Source organism: Tachysurus fulvidraco, chromosome 18 (assembly GCF_022655615.1).
Source record: "Tachysurus fulvidraco isolate hzauxx_2018 chromosome 18, HZAU_PFXX_2.0, whole genome shotgun sequence".
Lineage (NCBI taxonomy): Eukaryota > Metazoa > Chordata > Actinopteri > Siluriformes > Bagridae > Tachysurus > Tachysurus fulvidraco.
Genome location: NC_062535.1, coordinates 2,524,754 through 2,544,337, shown reverse-complemented (window position 1 = coordinate 2,544,337; position 19,584 = coordinate 2,524,754). Strand labels below are relative to the sequence as shown.

The 19,584-nt window shown below is 38.9% G+C and overlaps 1 protein-coding gene across 2 annotated transcripts in view; it reads left to right on the top strand.

The window, feature by feature from the left end:
• Positions 1-4,238: 4,238 nt before the first annotated feature.
• The window catches only part of pard3ba (par-3 family cell polarity regulator beta a), a 112,731-nt gene continuing 97,385 nt past the window's right edge, over positions 4,239-19,584 (top strand). For both annotated transcript variants that reach the window (XM_047803305.1, XM_047803304.1), the window contains exons 1-2: positions 4,239-4,703; positions 10,701-10,802. In XM_047803305.1, coding sequence (XP_047659261.1) covers positions 4,587-4,703; positions 10,701-10,802 — 219 coding nt within the window. In that variant the 5' untranslated portion in view covers positions 4,239-4,586. The remainder of the gene's footprint in view (positions 4,704-10,700; positions 10,803-19,584) is intronic.

The window sequence follows — 19,584 nt, the reverse complement described above, 5'->3', positions numbered from 1 at the left end:
ATACAAATCATACACACAAAGAAAAGACTTGTGGTTAGCTGAGTTATTATAGATCATGACTCACTCAGTGAATCATTTGGTTAAACGAATACTTACACCCACTCCAATGATTTAGGTGGGGTCATAACCATTTATAAAGTATGAGCCACATCATTACAAGCTTTAATAAACCGATTACTGCATTGTTTAAGTAACTTAATACCTTTATAAAAATCACAGTATAGAAAACCACCGATAGTGAGGTATTTATATCATCTACCTTTAACAACCCTGACTAGAATAATGTGAAGTGTGAATTCAGGTCATTATTGTGTTCTATTTACTGGTAACAAGTACAGCTACGGGGGGCAAGGAGGCAGTGGTTAGCATGTTTGCCTCACACCTCCAGGGTTGGGGGTTCGATTCCCGCCTCCGCCTTGTGTGTGTGGAGTTTGCATGTTCTCCCCGTGCCTCGGGGGTTTCCTCTGGGTACTCCGGTTTCCTCCCCCGGTCCAAAGACATGCATGGTAGGTTGATTGGCATCTCTGGAAAATTGTCCGTAGTGTATGAGTGTGTGAGTGAATGAGAGTGTGTGTGTGCCCTGTGATGGGTTAGCACTATGTCCAGGGTGTATCCTGCCTCGATGCCCGATGACGCCTGAGATAGGCACAGGCTCCCCGTGACCCGAGAAGTTCGGATAAGCGGTAGAAGATGAATGAATGAATGAATGAATGAATGAAGTACAGCTACATCCCATAGCTACACAAGAACGTTCGTCTTGTTAGCCAACAAGGTTTGAGACAGGCAGAAAAACAAAAGTGTCCCAAATAATAAAGACATGTTTCCATGTTGGTTGGTTTAAAACCTGCTTTTGTGTTGTCTATATTATTTGGAATATTTGCCAGATTTCTTGATTTTGGTCACTTCCCAGACTTTTTTAACCACAGATGGGTGGGATCTACTCATAGTCTACAGATCTCACATTTGTGAACCTCTCAGAGGTTTGAAGGTGCATTGGATCAGGTTCTCCACAGGTTCCTACTCCAAGCCTTGTCCTGGAGAACCTTCTGTTGTGTTCTAATGCATCCACTTCAACTCGGCTGTGTTAAAGCAGGAACAGGACAGCTTCTCCACCTGGAGTCACGTGGGACGTGTGAATGAAGAAGTTGCTTGCTAAACACATACTATGTGTGCATTCGGTTATATCTGTTTCTGTTAACAAGTACCTTAAATACACACTTCCTTCTAGAAACAGGAAGAGCCGATGAGATATGTTTGTGTTCAACTGCCAGCACGTACTGGTCAACCTTTGTCTTACTTAAACCTGAACTCATCCAAGATAGGGACAATTTCCATTTTTTCTCAAAACTAGAGCAATATGTTAGCATGAAATGTTGAATTAACAATCATCATAAAAGTATATTGGCTTTTTTTTCTGGCAAAGGATTATCACTGTGAATCTGTCTTACATTGTGAAGTGTGTGTGTGTGTGTTTGGGTGTTTGTGTGTGTGTGTGTGCGGTCTGGTTGATGCCACATTTCCCCTGCCGTGAGCAGCTTATTTCCCAGTAGGCGAGAGATAAAACAATCCTCTCACACACCTGATGCGATGTGGCCTGAGTTTGACCTTTCTAGTTAAACGGTGAAATGAGGCTCATCGTTCACCTGCAATCCACGTGGCCATAATCGATGAAATAAAGAATAAAAAGGAGGGAAGAGAATGAGAAGATCAGTCCAATCAGACTGGAGAATTCAACAGCAGAGTGACTATAAGGATTGGATAGATAGATAGATAGATAGATAGATAGATAGATAGATAGATAGATAGATAGATAGATAGATAGATAGATAGATAGATAGATAGATAGATAGATAGATAGATAGATAGATAGATAGATAGATAGATAGATAGATAGATAGATAGATAGATAGATAGATAGATAGATGGATGTGGTAGCTCAGTGGTTAAGGTGTTCGAACCCCAGATCCACCAAGCTGCCACATCTGGGCCCCTGAGCAAGGCCCTTAACGCTCAGTTGTAAGTTACTCTGGATAAGAGTGTCAGCTAAATGCTGTAAATGTAGATAGAGTCTTTGTAACTTTTTGACTCATGTTAGTAATGGATGGCGGAATCGGGTAATTGCAAAACGGTAATTTTCCAAATTAACATGAAACTAGCTGTCAGTCCTGCATTGAGGATTCAGTCACATGGACCATTTCATAGCTGTTCATTTCATAAGGGAAATCTTAACGGGTGTTGTTTAATGGTTCTAGTCAGGTAGTTATGGCGGCTCCATTAACTCTGTGCTATGCGAAGCAGTTTTCAAACGCTCGTGCATCTGTCATGGCCGTTTTACACGTGTTCCGTGAGCTGGAGTAGAATGGCCACTGTGAGGCTCTCAGTGCCGTCGTAAAACCAATCGCATGTGCCAAGTTTCGATAATGTATAACATTTATGTTCACGGTAGGGGTCTCAGGAGTGATTATGCTAATGCTACATGTGGCTGCTTTGTGGAATTACATATTGTGGGAAAAATGCAAAAGCCTGTAATGATGGATGGGAGATAAAGCAGAAGCTGGCGCCTTTTATAGTCCTCTGACAAGGACTCGTATAACACCAGGTCAACATACTGATCAGTTTATTGCTGTAAGCACATTTTTGTTGCTTACAGTGACAAAAAAAATAGATTGGCTATTAAAGGGATACGGTATGTCCATCTGGTCGTTTGTGTTTTTCTTGTGGGTGGATGGGGATTTAATAATGCTTCAGTATAATTCCCATATGCTAAATGCAAAGCGCTGTGATGATCCAAAGCCAAGGACTGGAGCAACTGAATGGTCAGGGGGTATGAACAGCCGCAGCTGGGACAGTGACTATAAACCATCATCACATTGTTTGCAGAAACGTATTATTTCATTTTTAATTATTTGCTAGAATGTAAAATCTCGATGGATGCAAAGTATTTTTAAGCTTGACCAATTTGGTGTTTAAAACAAAGCAAAAAAAATTGCTACCCTGACAATCCTGTCATTATCTGCTGCTGGTCTCCTGAGCATGGAGCATCTTTCCCCAATGGACCACTATATTAGCTCTTGTTTGCAGATTCCATTTTTAACCAGTATATAAATATTAACTCTATGGAGCTTTTATAATAAGCTCCATTCTTCTGGGAAGGCTTTCCACTAGATTTTGGAGCACAGTGACTGTTTGAGGAAGTCGGTGTTAAACATTATTCCGAAAGGTGTGGAGGTCAGGGCTCTGTGCTGGACACTCGAGTTCTTCCACTACACCTTTAACACATCATGTTTTCATGGAGTCATGCAGAAACAGGTTCTGTTTAGTTTCAGTGAAGGGAAATTCTTTATGCTACAGCACACAATGACATTTTATACAATTCTGATTGTTGTAACAGTTTGAGGAAAGACCACGTATGTGTTTGATGTGAGGGTTGATACTTTTGCTCATATAATGTATATTTGTTGATATTTTGCCCCTATGGATGAGCCTACAGGGTAAATACTGTTATCTAGAAGATCTTGGAATTTGTGTATGTAATTATTTTTCAGGAGCAATCACTGCATTCATTCTATTTATTCGATTGTACTCTTTGTAGTACTTTGTAATTATTTTTTTAACAAAATTCTTTAAACAAAATGTGATCATAAAAAAAGTGAACAGGTGTGTGTGTATGTATGTGTGTATGTGCTTGTGTGTACAGTATGTGTGTGTCTGTGTGTGTATGTGCGTTTGTGTGTATACATGTGTGTACAGTATGTGTATGTGTGTATGTATGTGTGCACAGTATTTCTATTTGTGTGTGTGTGTGTATGTACAGTATGTGTATGTGTGTGTATGTGCATATGTATGTACAGTATGTGTATGTGTGTATATGTATGTGTGAGTATGTATGTGTCTCTGTGTGTGTATGTATGTGTGCACAGTATTTCTATTTGTGTGTGTGTGTGTGTATGTACGTGTGTGTACAGTGTGTGTATATATGTGTACAGTGTGTGTGGGTGTATGTATATGTACAGTGTGTGTGTGTATACATGTGTGTGATTTTCTCCCCTCACCTGTAAGGCGGGACACTTTTTATTTATATGAAAATAAATACATTTTTTAAATATATATTTTCATTACGTTTGTTTAGTGTCACGATAACAAAAAGTTAACAAACGGTGAAAGCGAAGTTTTGTTTTAAGGCGAAACTATACAACACTATAGGACAGCCACTTCCTTTATTTTCCTGCACTTCCGGTATCACTGGCGCGAGGGAGCGAAAGAAAGAGAAAGAGAGAAAGAGAGAGAGAGAGAGAGAGAGAGACACGGAACTGCGCTGGATTGTTTACACTTTTCTTTTCCTTCGCCTTTCCGGACAGGTGTGAATGTGTTTGTTGAAGATTTTCGGTATAAAGTGGATGTGCGGATTGCGGACACACCTGTACCGACTCCTGTACCGACACCTGTAGTGACACCTGTACCGACACCTGTAGGAGCCCCATGACACCTGTTTGTTCCGGCGCGAGCAGGTGGACGGCATCCATGTTGGGACTGTAACATATTAGTGACATTGATTTCTTTTAGATTCTTAAGTTTTTATTGTGAGAATGAAAGTGACTGTGCACTTTGGGAACACTGGAGTCGTGGTGCCGTGTAAAGACGGCTGGATTGTGCGGGACCTCATAGACCAAGCCACACAACGGTACAGAAAAATAGTCGAACAGGTAAATATACAACCTTATCTCGGGTTAAATAGTGATGATTTAAACTAGTAAAAGCTTTTTATTTGGCTGAACAATGCGAAGCAGTTCACCTGCTACACCTGCCTGGGTGGGTGTGGCTTAAACAGGCGGTCACGTGACGTCGGGACGTAAACAGGCGCCTGTTGTCTACAGAAACACTATAAATAATTCATATCATGACATCTAGTTGTAACATGAAAATTTCCCTTCATTGCATATGCTGAGTTGTTAAAATGCGAAAAACATTTATTATTAATAATTTTTTTATTATTAGTAATTTTTCCCCCCCAAAAATATATTTTTTAAATATTATATTTTATTTTTCTTCTTTCTTAAGTGATTTAATATTTTTTTTTTTAAATTTTATTTAAAATGAATAGTTTTAAGTTTTCAAAATGTATTTTAGAATTTAAATGCTTGTATTTATCACATATTTTATTAACGACTTTAAAATTTTATTTATTTATTTATTTTTTTATCCAGGGTATTTTTTTTTTTTTTTTAAATGATTCCACTTATCACTCTTTTCGGTTTTACATTCAGCTCACATTTTGCTGCCGTATCATCGTTTGCCTGCATCATCATTCTGCCATCACTCTATGGCACTGAACACCAGCCTGAGAGAACCATGATTGTGTGTGTATCAGAGAGAGAGAGAGAGAGAGAGAGAGAGAGAGAGAGAGATAAATGACGCCGTGCCATTAATCGCTCCCCTATCTCCGGACCCAGACCCGCAACCTGCATTTGATTAGTTTGGCCTGGATGGCAGGCTTTGTTCAGTGAGCATTTTCGTATGCCTGAGTGACGGTTGTAATGTAATGCAGTTTAAGCCCGTTGCACCTGGCACAGTCTGAACACGGCCATCCTGCCAGGTGTGTTGGGCAACACGGGGCTTAAACTGCATTACATTACCCTGTGTAGCGACCCACAAATCCTCATAAACGTTAGAAAATACAAAACGGAGTAGAATTATATCCAAATCAGCAATAATTACAAGCACTGTGGTGGAAAAATTCAGGGTTGACCTACTTTGATTACCAAAGTTCCACTAAACATTTAAAATGGCCTGAAAGAAATGAGATGCTAGAAAGCTGATTATTAAAGCTGTTAGCTATAAACAGCTGCTAGTTATAAACGGCTGCTAGGCATGTCAGATATATCCTAGATCACATTTAAATGATTCACATTCAGTAGACAAACATTGATATTCAAACAGGTTGTATTTAACGCGAATGATCTAAAAATCTGCACTAAAATGACCCGAGGACTGCAGCGAGACCTCAGCCGTCGAATTCGTGCATGCAGCAAACAAAGGAAGCGAAACGTTAATTTATGGAAATATCTCAAACTACTGAAGATTTGACTCTAAACAATATGTAAAAATCTTAACTGAAAGCAGAGCTGGTGGACTCTGACCTTCAGACTCCAGGCTGAAATCTACACTTCATAAAGAAAGAGAAAAAATTAATACTCTGTACTTTTGTCTCTTATTTTAATGTTAATTCGATATTTTTTACTGTGTGATTATCTATGTGACATAATATTTGAGTTTTACAAGCACTGATGGTATTATTGGTGGCAGTGGTAAAAGTTCACGTGTAAATACATACAGAAGAACAATGCTAATCTAATTCTTAATATTATTTAGTAGAAGACACAACAATAGTAATGACAGTAGATGCTGTTATGCTATAATAGAAACAATAGAAATCCTAGTTGTAGTAAAATAAAGTTAGTTGAGTTTCATATGTTGACGTTGACGATCCTGGTAAAAACTGTAAAGCAGAAATATGTGGTGTGACCCAATAGGAGATCATTTCAGTAAACTAGCGTTAACGTAGTTAGCGCTTTGTTTGTAGCGGGAAAATGTTTTTTTTTTTCTACAATTAATTCTTTGACAGAACCGTGAAAGTTGTATACAGCCGAATTCGAGCAAGGATTTCCTCAAAGTGTTACAGACGGTTTGAATCCCAGACTTCTCAGAACTCACAAAACCTTACGGAAGGTTGTAAAGTGCTTCATGGAGATACATAAGCGCATTATTGGCGTAACTGGATTCTATAGAACACAGAGTTTTGTTTTGTTCTGTTTTTTAAATGCGGCCTCAGATACAGCATGTTTCCAATTACCACATTTCTTTCTTTCTTTCTTTTTCTTTTTTTTTTTTTTTTTTTTATTCCAGCACCTTTTTTCTCTCAGCTCGACTCCCTCCTGGTGTCTAATGTCACACTAATTTTGCTGCCGTTTAATGAAGTGTTTGGAGGATTAAAGCATGAAAAAGCATCGCCTTGAGAAATTCCTCGCTAATCATCCTCACTTCCATTCTCACTCTCTTCCTCCCTCCAGAGGAAGTGATGACTTAAGTAACGCTACAGATTATTTTTTTTCATTTGACCACATGACATTTCTGATTACATGGGTAATGTTTGTCGTGAATTCTCAAAAACTCTATTAATGCTAATCACTAAAAGGCCATTTTTATCAGGCTTATTTAACAACAGGAAGTCACCCTCAGCAGGATGTGAGCCCTTAATCAGAATCTTTTATTAGTAATGTTGGGTGAGGTTCTGGAAAAGGCTGAAATTATCATTAGTGTATTTCCTTTCGAAAACACTATATCAAGTCTAATCAGCTTTAAAGCCTTTACACAATATCTGTTACAAAAGTGTCTGGATGTGCAGCTCGATGACTAAAGTTACTTATTAAATACAGCTGTATTTACTCACTAATCCTAATGCGCTAATAACACAGCTTAATAAATGTATTTACTAACATACCAAATGTATCTTAAGCACACGAAACATAATAACTGCTAGCTACTAAATCAAAACTTAGTAGCATATAAACTGTTAACTTGCTAAAACGTCTTTACTCGCTAAATACGTTACACTTAAACAGAACTTTCACTTCAACTTAATCCTTAACTTAATTAATGCATCATTATTAACTAATGTACTAACTACTAACTAAAACATACTAGACTTTTGAAAATGACATTAACTTATATAGTATATATTACTAGTTACCTATTGTCACTCTAGTGTAAACCTACAAAATACAAATCCAGAGCATGTAAGCATTAACATTATTATTTTTAAGTTAAATAACATAACTGTAATCTCCTAAATATAAAATTACTCTCTATTTTACTGACTACAACTTAGGAACTACAGTACAACAAAACTACAATGTACTAAATACAACTTTTATTAACTAACATACCAGCTACACTTTTATTAAATACAACCTTATTTCTTATCAGGTTTCAATTAAGATGCTAACTGCTGTAGAAGATACTAAACTCAACTTAAAAGCATGCAAACTGTTAAAAACATCATTACTTGCTAACTACAATTTAGTAGATACAACTTTACTAACTCACTAATCTATCAAAATATCTCTATCAATGTAAGTTTCAATGTGATAAATGCGACATGGCTGCATACAAACTCTGAACTTGTAGCTTTGAATAATAATTATTCAATAATTCTTCAACAATAATTGTTTCGGTACTAATTTACCAATTTCCACAATAAACATACCTTTACTTACCGATAAAGTTTAAACTACAGTTTACTAAATCTAACTTGGCAGCTTACAGACTGTTAATTCACTGTTAAGTCATTTACTAAATAAACTTTAACATACTAACTATAAGTTGGTTTTAATAAATTGTACTAATTCTCACATTATCATTATCATTAACTTATTAAATCGTTCTTTACTCATTAACACAGTAATTAAAACTTTAATTTCACTTAAATTTCTACAAACTTTACTAACTACAATTTGTCGACTTACTGTATAACTTTACTCATTATCAAAGTAAATGTAACTGAGATCCCGCGTTAAAAATACATTTATTTGCTAGAACCTAAGTGAAAATAGCGACCAGAATGCTAACGGCCTCTTATTAAAATGTCATCACATAACTGTGTGTAGTTTTGCTTACTCCTTCACCTGTTGTATAACAATTACAACTTTTTTCTTCTGTAAGATTAGGGATGTGTCAGGATGTCCTTTTAAACCAATCAGAATTTGTTTCAAGACATTATCTTTTATTCTGGAAGGATGTGACGAGGTGGTTCCACAAGTCGGTCTTGTTTTTTTGCATTTCTGCTTTTCAAACTGTACAAAATATTTCAAAACATTCTGCAATGTGTTATTTTCATCATGTTTTCTTCGGCGTTCACATTCCTTTTGCCTTGTGTTTGCCTTGTGGAGGACGACCCGACACCAGTAAGCGACTTTGTTATAGCCTTACTGAGCCACTGTATTGTGTAGCCTCGGGTAAAGCAACATTTGCATCCACACTCTACATGAACATAAATATCAGCGATATGATCTGACAGAATCCTGATCTACATACAGGTGTTACATGGTGTTTACAGCTTTTAAATACTTTCTGCATCGATACAGATGAATCTAACAGTAGCAGTCATGAAGAAAAACGAATAGGAAGATGGCAAACTCTCAGCATAGCCACAAACATGCTAGTAGAAATGGATGTAGTAAAAACGGACTCAGACTCAGTTTGAACGGATTTCCTTTTCCCGCGAGCCATTTTTCTGCACTAGTTGAAGGATCGTCATCAGAGCAGTAGTAAGGTTTAGCTTGGGCTCAGAGGCCACGTTCACACTGCAGGTAAAAGTGGCCCAAATCCGATTTTTTTGGGGTCCTGTGACCAGGTCAGACTTCTTCAGGAGTAGTGTGAACACTCAAATCTGAAAACTTCCATATGTGGTCCTGAATCAGACCCAAATCTGATTTTTTCCAATGTGGCCGCAGTGTGAACAACCGAGGCGGATTTGAAGCGACTTTTACGTCAATCTACATCGACATTAGTCACAATTATAGGCGGAAACCCTTTTTTTTTTTTGCGCCGGCGAAAACGGGACACAAACGTGACTGGTAACGTGTGTGTGTGTTCAGAGTTTTATAAAGTGGTTACGTGAACCAGCTCATAATGTTTACATTGAATACATCACATTATAGCATTACATGATATGTTTGCTTGCACCAGATGATACAATACTCCCTGCATAACCTCGCCGTCTTTTTAGCGCGACGGCGTGCTGCGTGTGACGTCACTGTTATTGTTCGTATTGTTCATGCGGGTCAGTTTTCATGCAGGTCAGTTCGAAACAGCAAACAGTTCACACTGGTATCTGATATAGGCCACATTTTAAAAGGTAATGTGAACAGCCATTAAGACTTGCAGTGTGAATGTGGCCTTGGGCTTCTTAGGCATCAGCTAAAAATCTAGGCTTAGGGAATCGGCAAAAATGAGTTATTGATGATGTCACAGTAAGAACAGGAATGGCGCTCACAGCAAGGCTAGCTATAGACTTCTCTTCCCGTTTAAATCTTCCTATTACACAGTAGCAAAGACGTACTGTAACTTCTGGTCGGTTTGTGAAGTAAAAACATTCCTCTCTCCTGTAACATCTGGCCAGCCGGTGTGGATTTCTGCATGTCTCATGCATTATGTCTGGTTAGCATGCGCTAAGCGTACATGCGTACATTCTGCTTCTCAACAGGAAAAACACACCCTTCATCAAAGCAAACCATTTTTACGCCATTCCATTGTTTCCCATTCTGTGATATTTCATACACAGAAGAACATATGAAGTCAGCTCCAGGAATATTGAAAACAGGTTTAAAAAAAAAAGGTGTGACAGCGTGGACACTGATAAATGAATTGAAGCAGATTTTTTTTTAAAGAATAAATTTACGTTTACATTTTTATACCACATCCTTAAAGGGGTACCAAAATTTACAGCAGTGATGGTATATAGAATTATGCCATCACACACTTCTATAGATACGTTATAGAATTATTTATATACAATAAATATAAAAGTGAAATTATTAAGTGTCCTTCTCCCATAATGCACTGCAAGCTCTCCTTTACCTCCTGCCAGCTGCTGGAACAGGAACTTAAGACGCTTTGCTAACTCCAGCTATTGTTCCCAACAGGATGGGGAGTTTCTGGTGCGTACACATCATGTGGAGTATGCAGACGGGGGGATTCTGGACCCCGACGACATGCTCAAGGAACTGCTCGAGGACAAGGACAAGGTAAGACGGACAGACAGTCAGATGGACGTTACGTAGCTTTACTGATCTGACTGATTTTGCTTGTGTGTGTGTTTGGGGTGGGAGGAGTAGTGAAGGCTGGCACTTCCTGTGCTTCTCAAAAGCATGAATGAATGAGCTATTCGGATCGAACCAAAATAAAACGAATCCGTTATGGATCGTAATACAATCATCTCTTAAAGCTTTGATCCTACCTTAATGTACTATATTACACTCAACTCCTGGTCTATTACACTGTACTCTTGTAAAACAAATCTCAGTTCTTGCACACGAGTATTTGCATTTTAAGGTTCAACAAGTACAGATTTCCAAATTCTGATAAGCTGGCTTCAGCTTCTTATCTAATTGTTTGAGCATTACTTACAGCAAGGCTTATCTCATGTCTCTCTCATACTAGCAGTTACTGTACACACACACACACACACACACACACACACACACACACACACACACACACACGACATGAAATGGGCCACAGGACAAACCTGTTTGATGACAGTCCAGGAAAGTGCGTCGTCTCACGTGACGGTACGAAGACCTGCTCGGCTGGATCTTCCTGGCTAGACAAGAATTTGCTAACTGTGCTAACAAAGTCATTGTAATGTGTATTAGGGAACAGCGTTTAAAAGAACTGAACTTATACTAACAATCAACGATTGTTCCCGAAAACGCCGTCTCTGAGCTTGTAGAATACAGATGTATGTATGGATAGCGCGAACCGTCCGCTAGCAAACCCGTCCCAGACGTCTATTCAGACGTCTATTAAAAAAAAAGTATATTATTTGTCAATTTGTTGCTTGTTTGTGTGATCACAGGGTAAATGCTATGCTGTACATCCTGGAGATAAATGATTAACACCACCCCTCCCCCCCTTCCACTTATATATTCATAGCCTTTAGCCATCTTTTTGCAAAAACACAATCTTATAAGAATGCTAATGGATTCTAATGCAATGCATTATTAAGATTTCTGGCACATTCGCATTTAGAATAATAGTGATCTTAGTCAGCAGGAGTGTGATGAAGCGTCTAGAGACACGCATACACCATTTAAGATGATGAATAACGGCTCTTTTTCAAGCAAGCCGACGAAATGATCCTTCAAGGAAAAATCCATTCCGGCAGCAGCGGATTGTGACCGTAGATTTTTGGCGGGAACGGCGTGGAGGGACCTAGCGCACTTCGGGCTTGTATCTCCTGAGTAAACCTCATACCTTTCGTTCAAACCCAATACCGGTGGACTCCAGAAGCTAATCAAGCATGCTAATAGACACCGCTACAATATCTGAGCGGTTTTATGTTCCCACTCTCGAGGTTGATGAGGGTGAAATCGACGTAGCCCCGCCCCACCCCCCATCCTCTCCCTCCTCTTGCCCCAGAGCTCAGTGGTGATTGACCTGATTGTGCACCCGGTTCATGAATATTCAACACAGCGTGATGGATGGTGTTAATGCGTGGCGGTGCTGCGGTGGACCGTAGGGGGTGAAAGGTCACGCTGTGAGCGGCTGACGGAGTGCTGCGCTTAGTTAATTAAACACTTCATTCCTCCTCCGCCACCTTTCTCTTCTCGCTTTCTTCCATTGTTTTCTGTTTTTTCCTCCGTGTTGGAAATTTAATATTGAACGCTGTGTGTATATATAGATGTGTTTAGTGATTCTGGTGCTCATTCTTTTTTTCATGAGTAGATGTATTTCTTTTTTATTTTTAAAGTTTAGAGCTTCTTTCTTTCTTTTTTGACTATTTATCATATATTTAATAAGCCACTGCGCCCAAAACGTATCAGTCAGCATCGCTGTCTCTATGGAACCGGGCAGGAATCAAACGCGTCTCCACTGGAGCTCTTGGTCGAGCCTGACACTTACATTTACATTATATTTACGGCATTTCGCAGACACCCTTATCCAGAGTGACTTACAACTGAGCAATTGAGGGTTAAGGGCCTTGCCCAGGGGCCCAGCAGTGGCAGCTTGGTGGACCTGGGGTTCGAACCCATGACCTTCCGATCAGTAGCCCAACACCTTAACCACTGAGCTACCACATCACCACATGACACTTATCAGCCAATCAAAAAAAAAAAAAAGGCTACATAATAGCCAATCAGGAAATAGCACTATCTGGGTAGGATTTTGGAGATGTCACGCTTGCCAAAACTTGAGAGCTCTGTATTAAGGTGCAAACTGCAAGTAATTCAGGGTGGTGCTTCTAGCTAGCTGTTGGGTTGTGAGCTGACAGTCACGGATTTTTTGTAGCGGGTTCTTTATATTCTTTATATCGCTTACAAAAAATAATGAGAAGAACTGGAAGCTAGCTGGTAGAACATGCATGATTGCTAGCCAGAGTTTTATTCTTAAGTAGATTTAGCTTTGTGTGTGTTCGCTTTGACAGTTGGACGTTATGGAAATGTATCAGTCCTGATCATCAATCCCAGTTTGTGCCATTAATGCATCCGGACATCGAATAAAGGTCACAGTAATCAGTCTGCGTTAAATACGAGAGGCGAGCGTATTTCACATGGAACCTGACGACAAGAAGCACATCGTGTAGTGTGTCCAGTCTCTCCGAAGGCCTTGCCCCGACGGAACGGCTTATAATAAAGGTCGAAACAATGAATTTGAGTTCAGGTGGGGTGTGTAACCTTAGTAGAATGGAATCATTGTGAAGATTTACAAAGAGTTTAAAGCTTAGCGCATGCTAACCAGACATAATTGTGTACGTAGGCGTCTTCTGACATCATCACTCGAATAGAAATAAAAAATTTACGACAAACATTTACTTCAAGTGCTGCGTTAAGTAAAAAGCTGCTTTTTTATGTCCATATGAAAATATTAAACTTTTGAAAATGTCTTCATCTCGGAGGGTGTTATTAAAATATCCAATTTCTTGTGGCCAGAGCCAAAATAGCTGCAATTTTAAACATGCTTTTTTCCCCCTCTGGGAAAATTTCATGAAACCAAAATCCATTCATTTACAAAATGAAAGACCAAAATTGTATCTGATAAAGAAAGCACTGAAATGCAAAAGTTCATCTTAAAGAAATCTAACGAATGGATAATGGCGGCTGCTCACCTCTGCTAGTTTGCCAGCGTTTAATTAGACAGCTTTTACGCTAACGCTGGAGCTAATTGGTTTGAGCGGCTGAAGATTGCTCTTCAAATTGGCAGCTGATTCATTACATACCTTGGCTAAAAAGGTCTGATAGCTTTTCTGCCCTCTTTTGTGAATCTTCATCAACTCGGAAACTTGGTAATGTTTCATGCGGCAGAAACAATGCATTAGTGACGCTAATTACCGCTAACTCAAGAGCTCATTAAGGTCCAACAGAAATATTGTGCTCGCGCTCAAAATAAAGCTAAAGCACAGTCAAGCTCATTTCAGACCTTCATCATTAAAGGCCTCCAACAAATATGTGAACTCCCATGTGTCAAGTTTACCCCTGACCAAGTGTCGCGCGATAGCTCCGCTCTAAATAAACTAGTGATTTATTTAGAGTCCTGAATGGAGGCTGATTGGAGGCTGAAGAAATATTCAAAGCATTATGGGGCTGCAGATTATTCAGTGTTTGAGACAACAGACTATCAGATCGCATTTTAATACTAAACATAAATGAGGATTTAAGCGAGCATTGACTATACAGTCTTTAAAACAAGTTCTCAGACCTTCAGCCGGAAACCTAGCTAAGGCTAAAAGTAACAGTTAAAGTAATTGTGATAAAAATGAGCTAGTTAAGGGCATTAATCAGTGTTGTATAAAGTAGTAGAAAACACATTAGTAAAAGTACAAGTATCGTACTAGAAAAAGACTTCGGTAGAAGTGAAAGTCACCTTTTAGAATATTACTCAAGTAAAAGTCTTAAAGTATCTGATATTTACTGTACTTAATTATCAAAAGACATTTTCTGATATTTAATGTACTTAAGTATTTGAAGTAAAAGTAAAAAGTAAAATTTCAGTGATTTTCGGTAGGCATAAGAGCAGGGGCAGTTCTAGGGTTTCACCTTTAGGGGTTTTAGCCCTCAGTGAGAATTTAAAACAAGAAGAGTTTTATATTATATATTATATGACTACATAGTAAGCCAAAAGTTATGGTGTTATTTAAAATGGCAAAAGTGGACACCAAAATTTTATGCATGATGTAATGATGTCAGTCTTGAATCAGAACAGTTCATGTATGTGTGCGTTCTCTACAAACAGTGTGTCTGATGAATGCGGTCATTAATAAACTAATATTCACAAGACAAAGTCCGAATCAATAAATGTTATTTTTATTTAGTAGTAAATGGATTGTTTGCATTAATATGTTGTTTGTGCTACAACTCTGGTAATAAGAATAGTGACATTTCACTGCTTTTGGTTGGCGTCTTGGCGGCTTTCCGCCGATTAACGTTATAAATAAACGCCTCCAGCTCTGATTGCGCGTGCACGCTGCGCGTACACGCTGCGCGTACCTGTGCTTCTCCGTACAGCATGCGGAGCGTAATGTAATCTAGGAGCAGTGATTGGCCAAACCTCCCTTATTACAGTCACACACACTTCTTCTGATTTTATTTTGTAGTAACGAGTAACGAAGATGCTTAGTGGAAATATAACGGTGTAAAAGTTTACATTTTATCTCAGAAATGTAATAGAGTAAAAGTGAAAGTTGACAAATTTAAATAGCGAAGTAAAGATACGTGACATTTCTACTTAAGTACGGTAACGAAGTATTTGTACTCCGTTACATTACAACATTGGCATTAATACAGACTAAAATGAACCAGTGAATGATCATTTAGTGCTTTCGTTTGCTTCCTCAAGCAAACATTGAGAGCTAATGATTCTGAATATGTTCAACTTTAACGTGATCGTTGGTTTGTTCTGTAGTCAGTTTTTCAGATTGTGGCTAAGTTACGATTAAATTCGTGCCCAGTTTTGATGTGTGTTCATGTTTTTTGGTGAATTTTTGGAGTCATTTTGGTTCGTTCGTGGGTTAATTATTAAGTCTCTGATTAGGTTTTGGTCGTTTTCCTGGTTATTTTTTTTTTTTTAGAGAATTCTTTGCACATTTTAATTTTATCGTGTGAGTAAATTATTCAATCTGGTGAATTGTTGGTTAATTTTTAAAAGATGTTTTGTTGAACATTTTGGATTATTCGGTGGTGAATGTTGAGTAAATGTCCTGGTTGATTCTGTAATGTGGTCGAATTAAGTTCCTTCAGGCTTCCTTCCTGTTTGCTTAGATTATTTCTTGTTGGTTTACTCATTGGTTCATGCTCTGCTCAGTGATTGATATAAAATATGTTTTTGTATCATTTTAGCTTTTATTCTGTGGTAAATTTTATTGTATTTCTGTGGTAAAATATTGGTAGGTTTAGTGGCTACTTATTTGGTTTATTTTCCATTTTTTTCTCTGGAAAACGTTAGTAAATTCATCGCATTCTTTGGCTAATTTGTAGTTAATTTTGTATGCTAAATTATGTTTTTTTTTTTTAATTCTGTGGTAAATTTTTGTGTATTTTGTTTTCATTCTATGGTCAGTTTTTAAAAGTTAATTCTTTGTGGTTCACTGTCATGAATACTTGAAGAACTCTTCCTTACAATTCTTCACGTTCTTTGTATTTCTCTTTTAAATTTTTGTCTAATGAATCATCTGGACATCTTAAAGCTAAGTAGTGAAGTAGTGATACTGCTGTCTCTGTAAGTGCGCGCACACACACACACACACACACACACACACACACACACACACACACACACACACCTCTCTGTTGTGTCTTCATGTTATTTGTCCTGTTTTAATGATGAATTAGCAGAAGGCATTTTAATTTACAGTAACGTGCTGATCCACACGCACACACGCACGTCTGTAATCAGATAATCAGTGTGGTCATTAAATTGCTATCAGTTAGGCTAATATCAGTAAATAAATTATGCCGATTAGCATGTGCACGGCCATAAAAGTAAGATAATATAATGGGTGTCTGAGGTTTAGCACTTTTTGTTCAGAATTTATACCAGTTACGATTTTCTTTGTGTTCCTTTCGTCTGCTGTGATCGTTAGGGGTCCAAGCACCGGAGCGCAGAGCCGTGCTCTATGAACACCACATTTGGCAAACTGTTTGTTTTTAATTTGTCTAATTTTAGCTCATTAGCTAAACACTTAAGACAGACAGACGCCATCTGTTGTGTAGATTGCAATTATAACAACCAGTTTTTATCAAATCGCATCAGCTTCATTTCAGAAAAAGGAAATAGTGGAGAATTTCAAAACAATACCGAACCTCGTCCAGCTTTCACAGGTGGACCATAAATAACAGGAAGGAGATTAGAGAAGCGATTAAATAACCTAGGTGTCCAATACCCATGAACTCGTTCCCCTTTTCTTTCATTTCAGTTTTTGTGCTTTTGTTTTTTTTTTTCCTTCTCAGTGTCATTAAATAGAGTTTCGGTGTGTCTGAGAGCACAGGATCCACTCAGGTTTCTAGTAAATGTTTAGGGAATAAAACAATCAAGAAAACAGTAGAGAAGGAAAAAAAAAACTACAGTTTGTCAAGTTTCTGAGAACATACAAGGGTGAAAATCAGAACATGATGCAAAACGTACACACACGGCTGAAACTAATGCCCAATTATACACAGGCCAACTGACCAATCAGATTCAAGAAGAGGAAAAAAGTTATTATACCTACTAAAACAAACAAACAAAAAGATTTGGAAGTCATGTCCATGTATTTTTTTTTTGTATTTTTATTTTAAAGAAATTTAAATGAACACATTCTGCTTCCACACTTCTGGATATCTGTTCTTTCATTTCTGAAGTCTGGCGTACGCGTGTATCTCGCATCGCGGCTACGCAGACGCCTGGAGAGGAGGTTACATCGTCACTCACCAACTAATAACTAATAAACGCAATCAGAAAGCGCTGCAGCTGCACCTGGGACTCTGCCGTCTCCACCAATCACCAATCAGCCCCGTCCCCGCTATTGTTATCGTGTGTTTCCACAGGCAGCCGCCGCGCTAATTAATTATCCAAACGCATGGGCTTCTTTGATTAGATGCTAATGAGGCAGAATGGCCCGCTCGGAAACAAACGACAGGCCGGAGCGGCACGTCGCTCCTCATTTCCTCCGAGGACGTCTGGAGAAGCTTTAATGGATGGTAATGGCGTGTCTCTCGTGTTTTAGGAGGCCATAATTACACATTATAATGCTAACTCCATGTTAATAATCTTCATCTCCAATTCACAAAGCTTTTCTATCCATCAGACAAAAGCAATTTGTCTGGAACAGCACAATTTCAGGGAAGCGCTCTGCAGCCAGGTGGCTGAATTATCCAGACGCTGAAGTCAAGTGCAGACACTCAGGAGTGAAGCTGAGGTTCAGCCTGCGAGGAACGACAGATTTAACAAATCAAAATATACAACACAGGAATGAATGGAAAACAAGGAGAAACGGTGCTGAGATGATGGTGGAGAGAGAGTGAGACAGAGGTGGAAAGACAGACAGGCAGACGGGCGGACAGACAGTCAGACGGACAGGCAGACGGACAGGCAGGCAGACGGACAGGCAGGAAGAGAAGAATAAGAGATAATGTAAGTGCGAGAGAGACAGGGAGTGGCAAAGAAAGACAGAAAGGGGGATGCATAGGGTGGAGGAGAAAGTTAGAGAAAAGAAGTGAGAATGAGAGACTTGCAAATGGAGAGACAGTATGAGAGAGAAAAAAGAAAAGATTGGGATATGGAGAATAAAGGAGAGAGAGACAGATCGAGACAAAGTGAAAATGAGAGAAAAGAAATGAGTGCGAGAGGAGAAAAAGAGAGAAGCAGACCTAGAAACAAATAATGAGAGAGACAGATAAAAGGGGACACACGTGTCAGTTCATCATTGTGCTTTTTTACTTCTGGTCAAGAGGTGATGATGGAGGGATGAAGTGTGCAGCGTGTTCCGAACTTTCTCTGACACAAACTCAGAGAGAGAGAGGGGGGGGGGGGACGACACACACACGTTTTCTCTCTTTCTCTCTCTCTCTCGCGTAGCGCTCTCTCTCTCTCTTGCTCTCTGAGGCTGCCAATCTCCATGGCAACGCCCCAGGATCCTGGGCATAATGAACACAACACATCTATTCCCTCTCTATGACATTCTTCCTTTTTCTCTCCATCCCTTTCTCTCTCTTTCCCTCTCTTTCTTTTTTCCCTATCCATTCTTCACTTCATTTGTTCATTCATTTGACTCAGTTTTATCCATTAAATCTATACGTCCATCCATCCACCCCTCCATCGCTTAGCTGCCATTGGCCCACTCATCCCAAAATCTATCCCTCCATCATCCTGTCTTCAATTTATTTACCCATCCATTCTTTTTACTCCAGTTTATCCATCCATCCATCTTTTCATCTGTAGTGCTCAGTTTGATACATCCATCCATTTTACACTGCACTCTTGCATCATTCCCTTAATCCTCCATTGATCCGTCTGTCCCTCGCTCCCTCACTCCCTCCTTCCCATTGTGCTTTGTTTTGGTGCATCCAACCATTTTACATCATGCACGTGCATCGTTCAACCCAGTCCTCCATCTAAGCATCCATCCATCCATCCATCCATCATCACCCAACCTGCTTGGTATCATACACATTCCATCCACCCTTCTATCATGCACAGATTTGTATATCCATCTTCATTACATCACACACTTGCATCAATCAGCCAGTTCTCTGTTAACTGTCCTTCATTCATTCATTCATTCATTCATTCATTCATTCATTCATCTATCTATCCAAACATCCAGCCATTGTG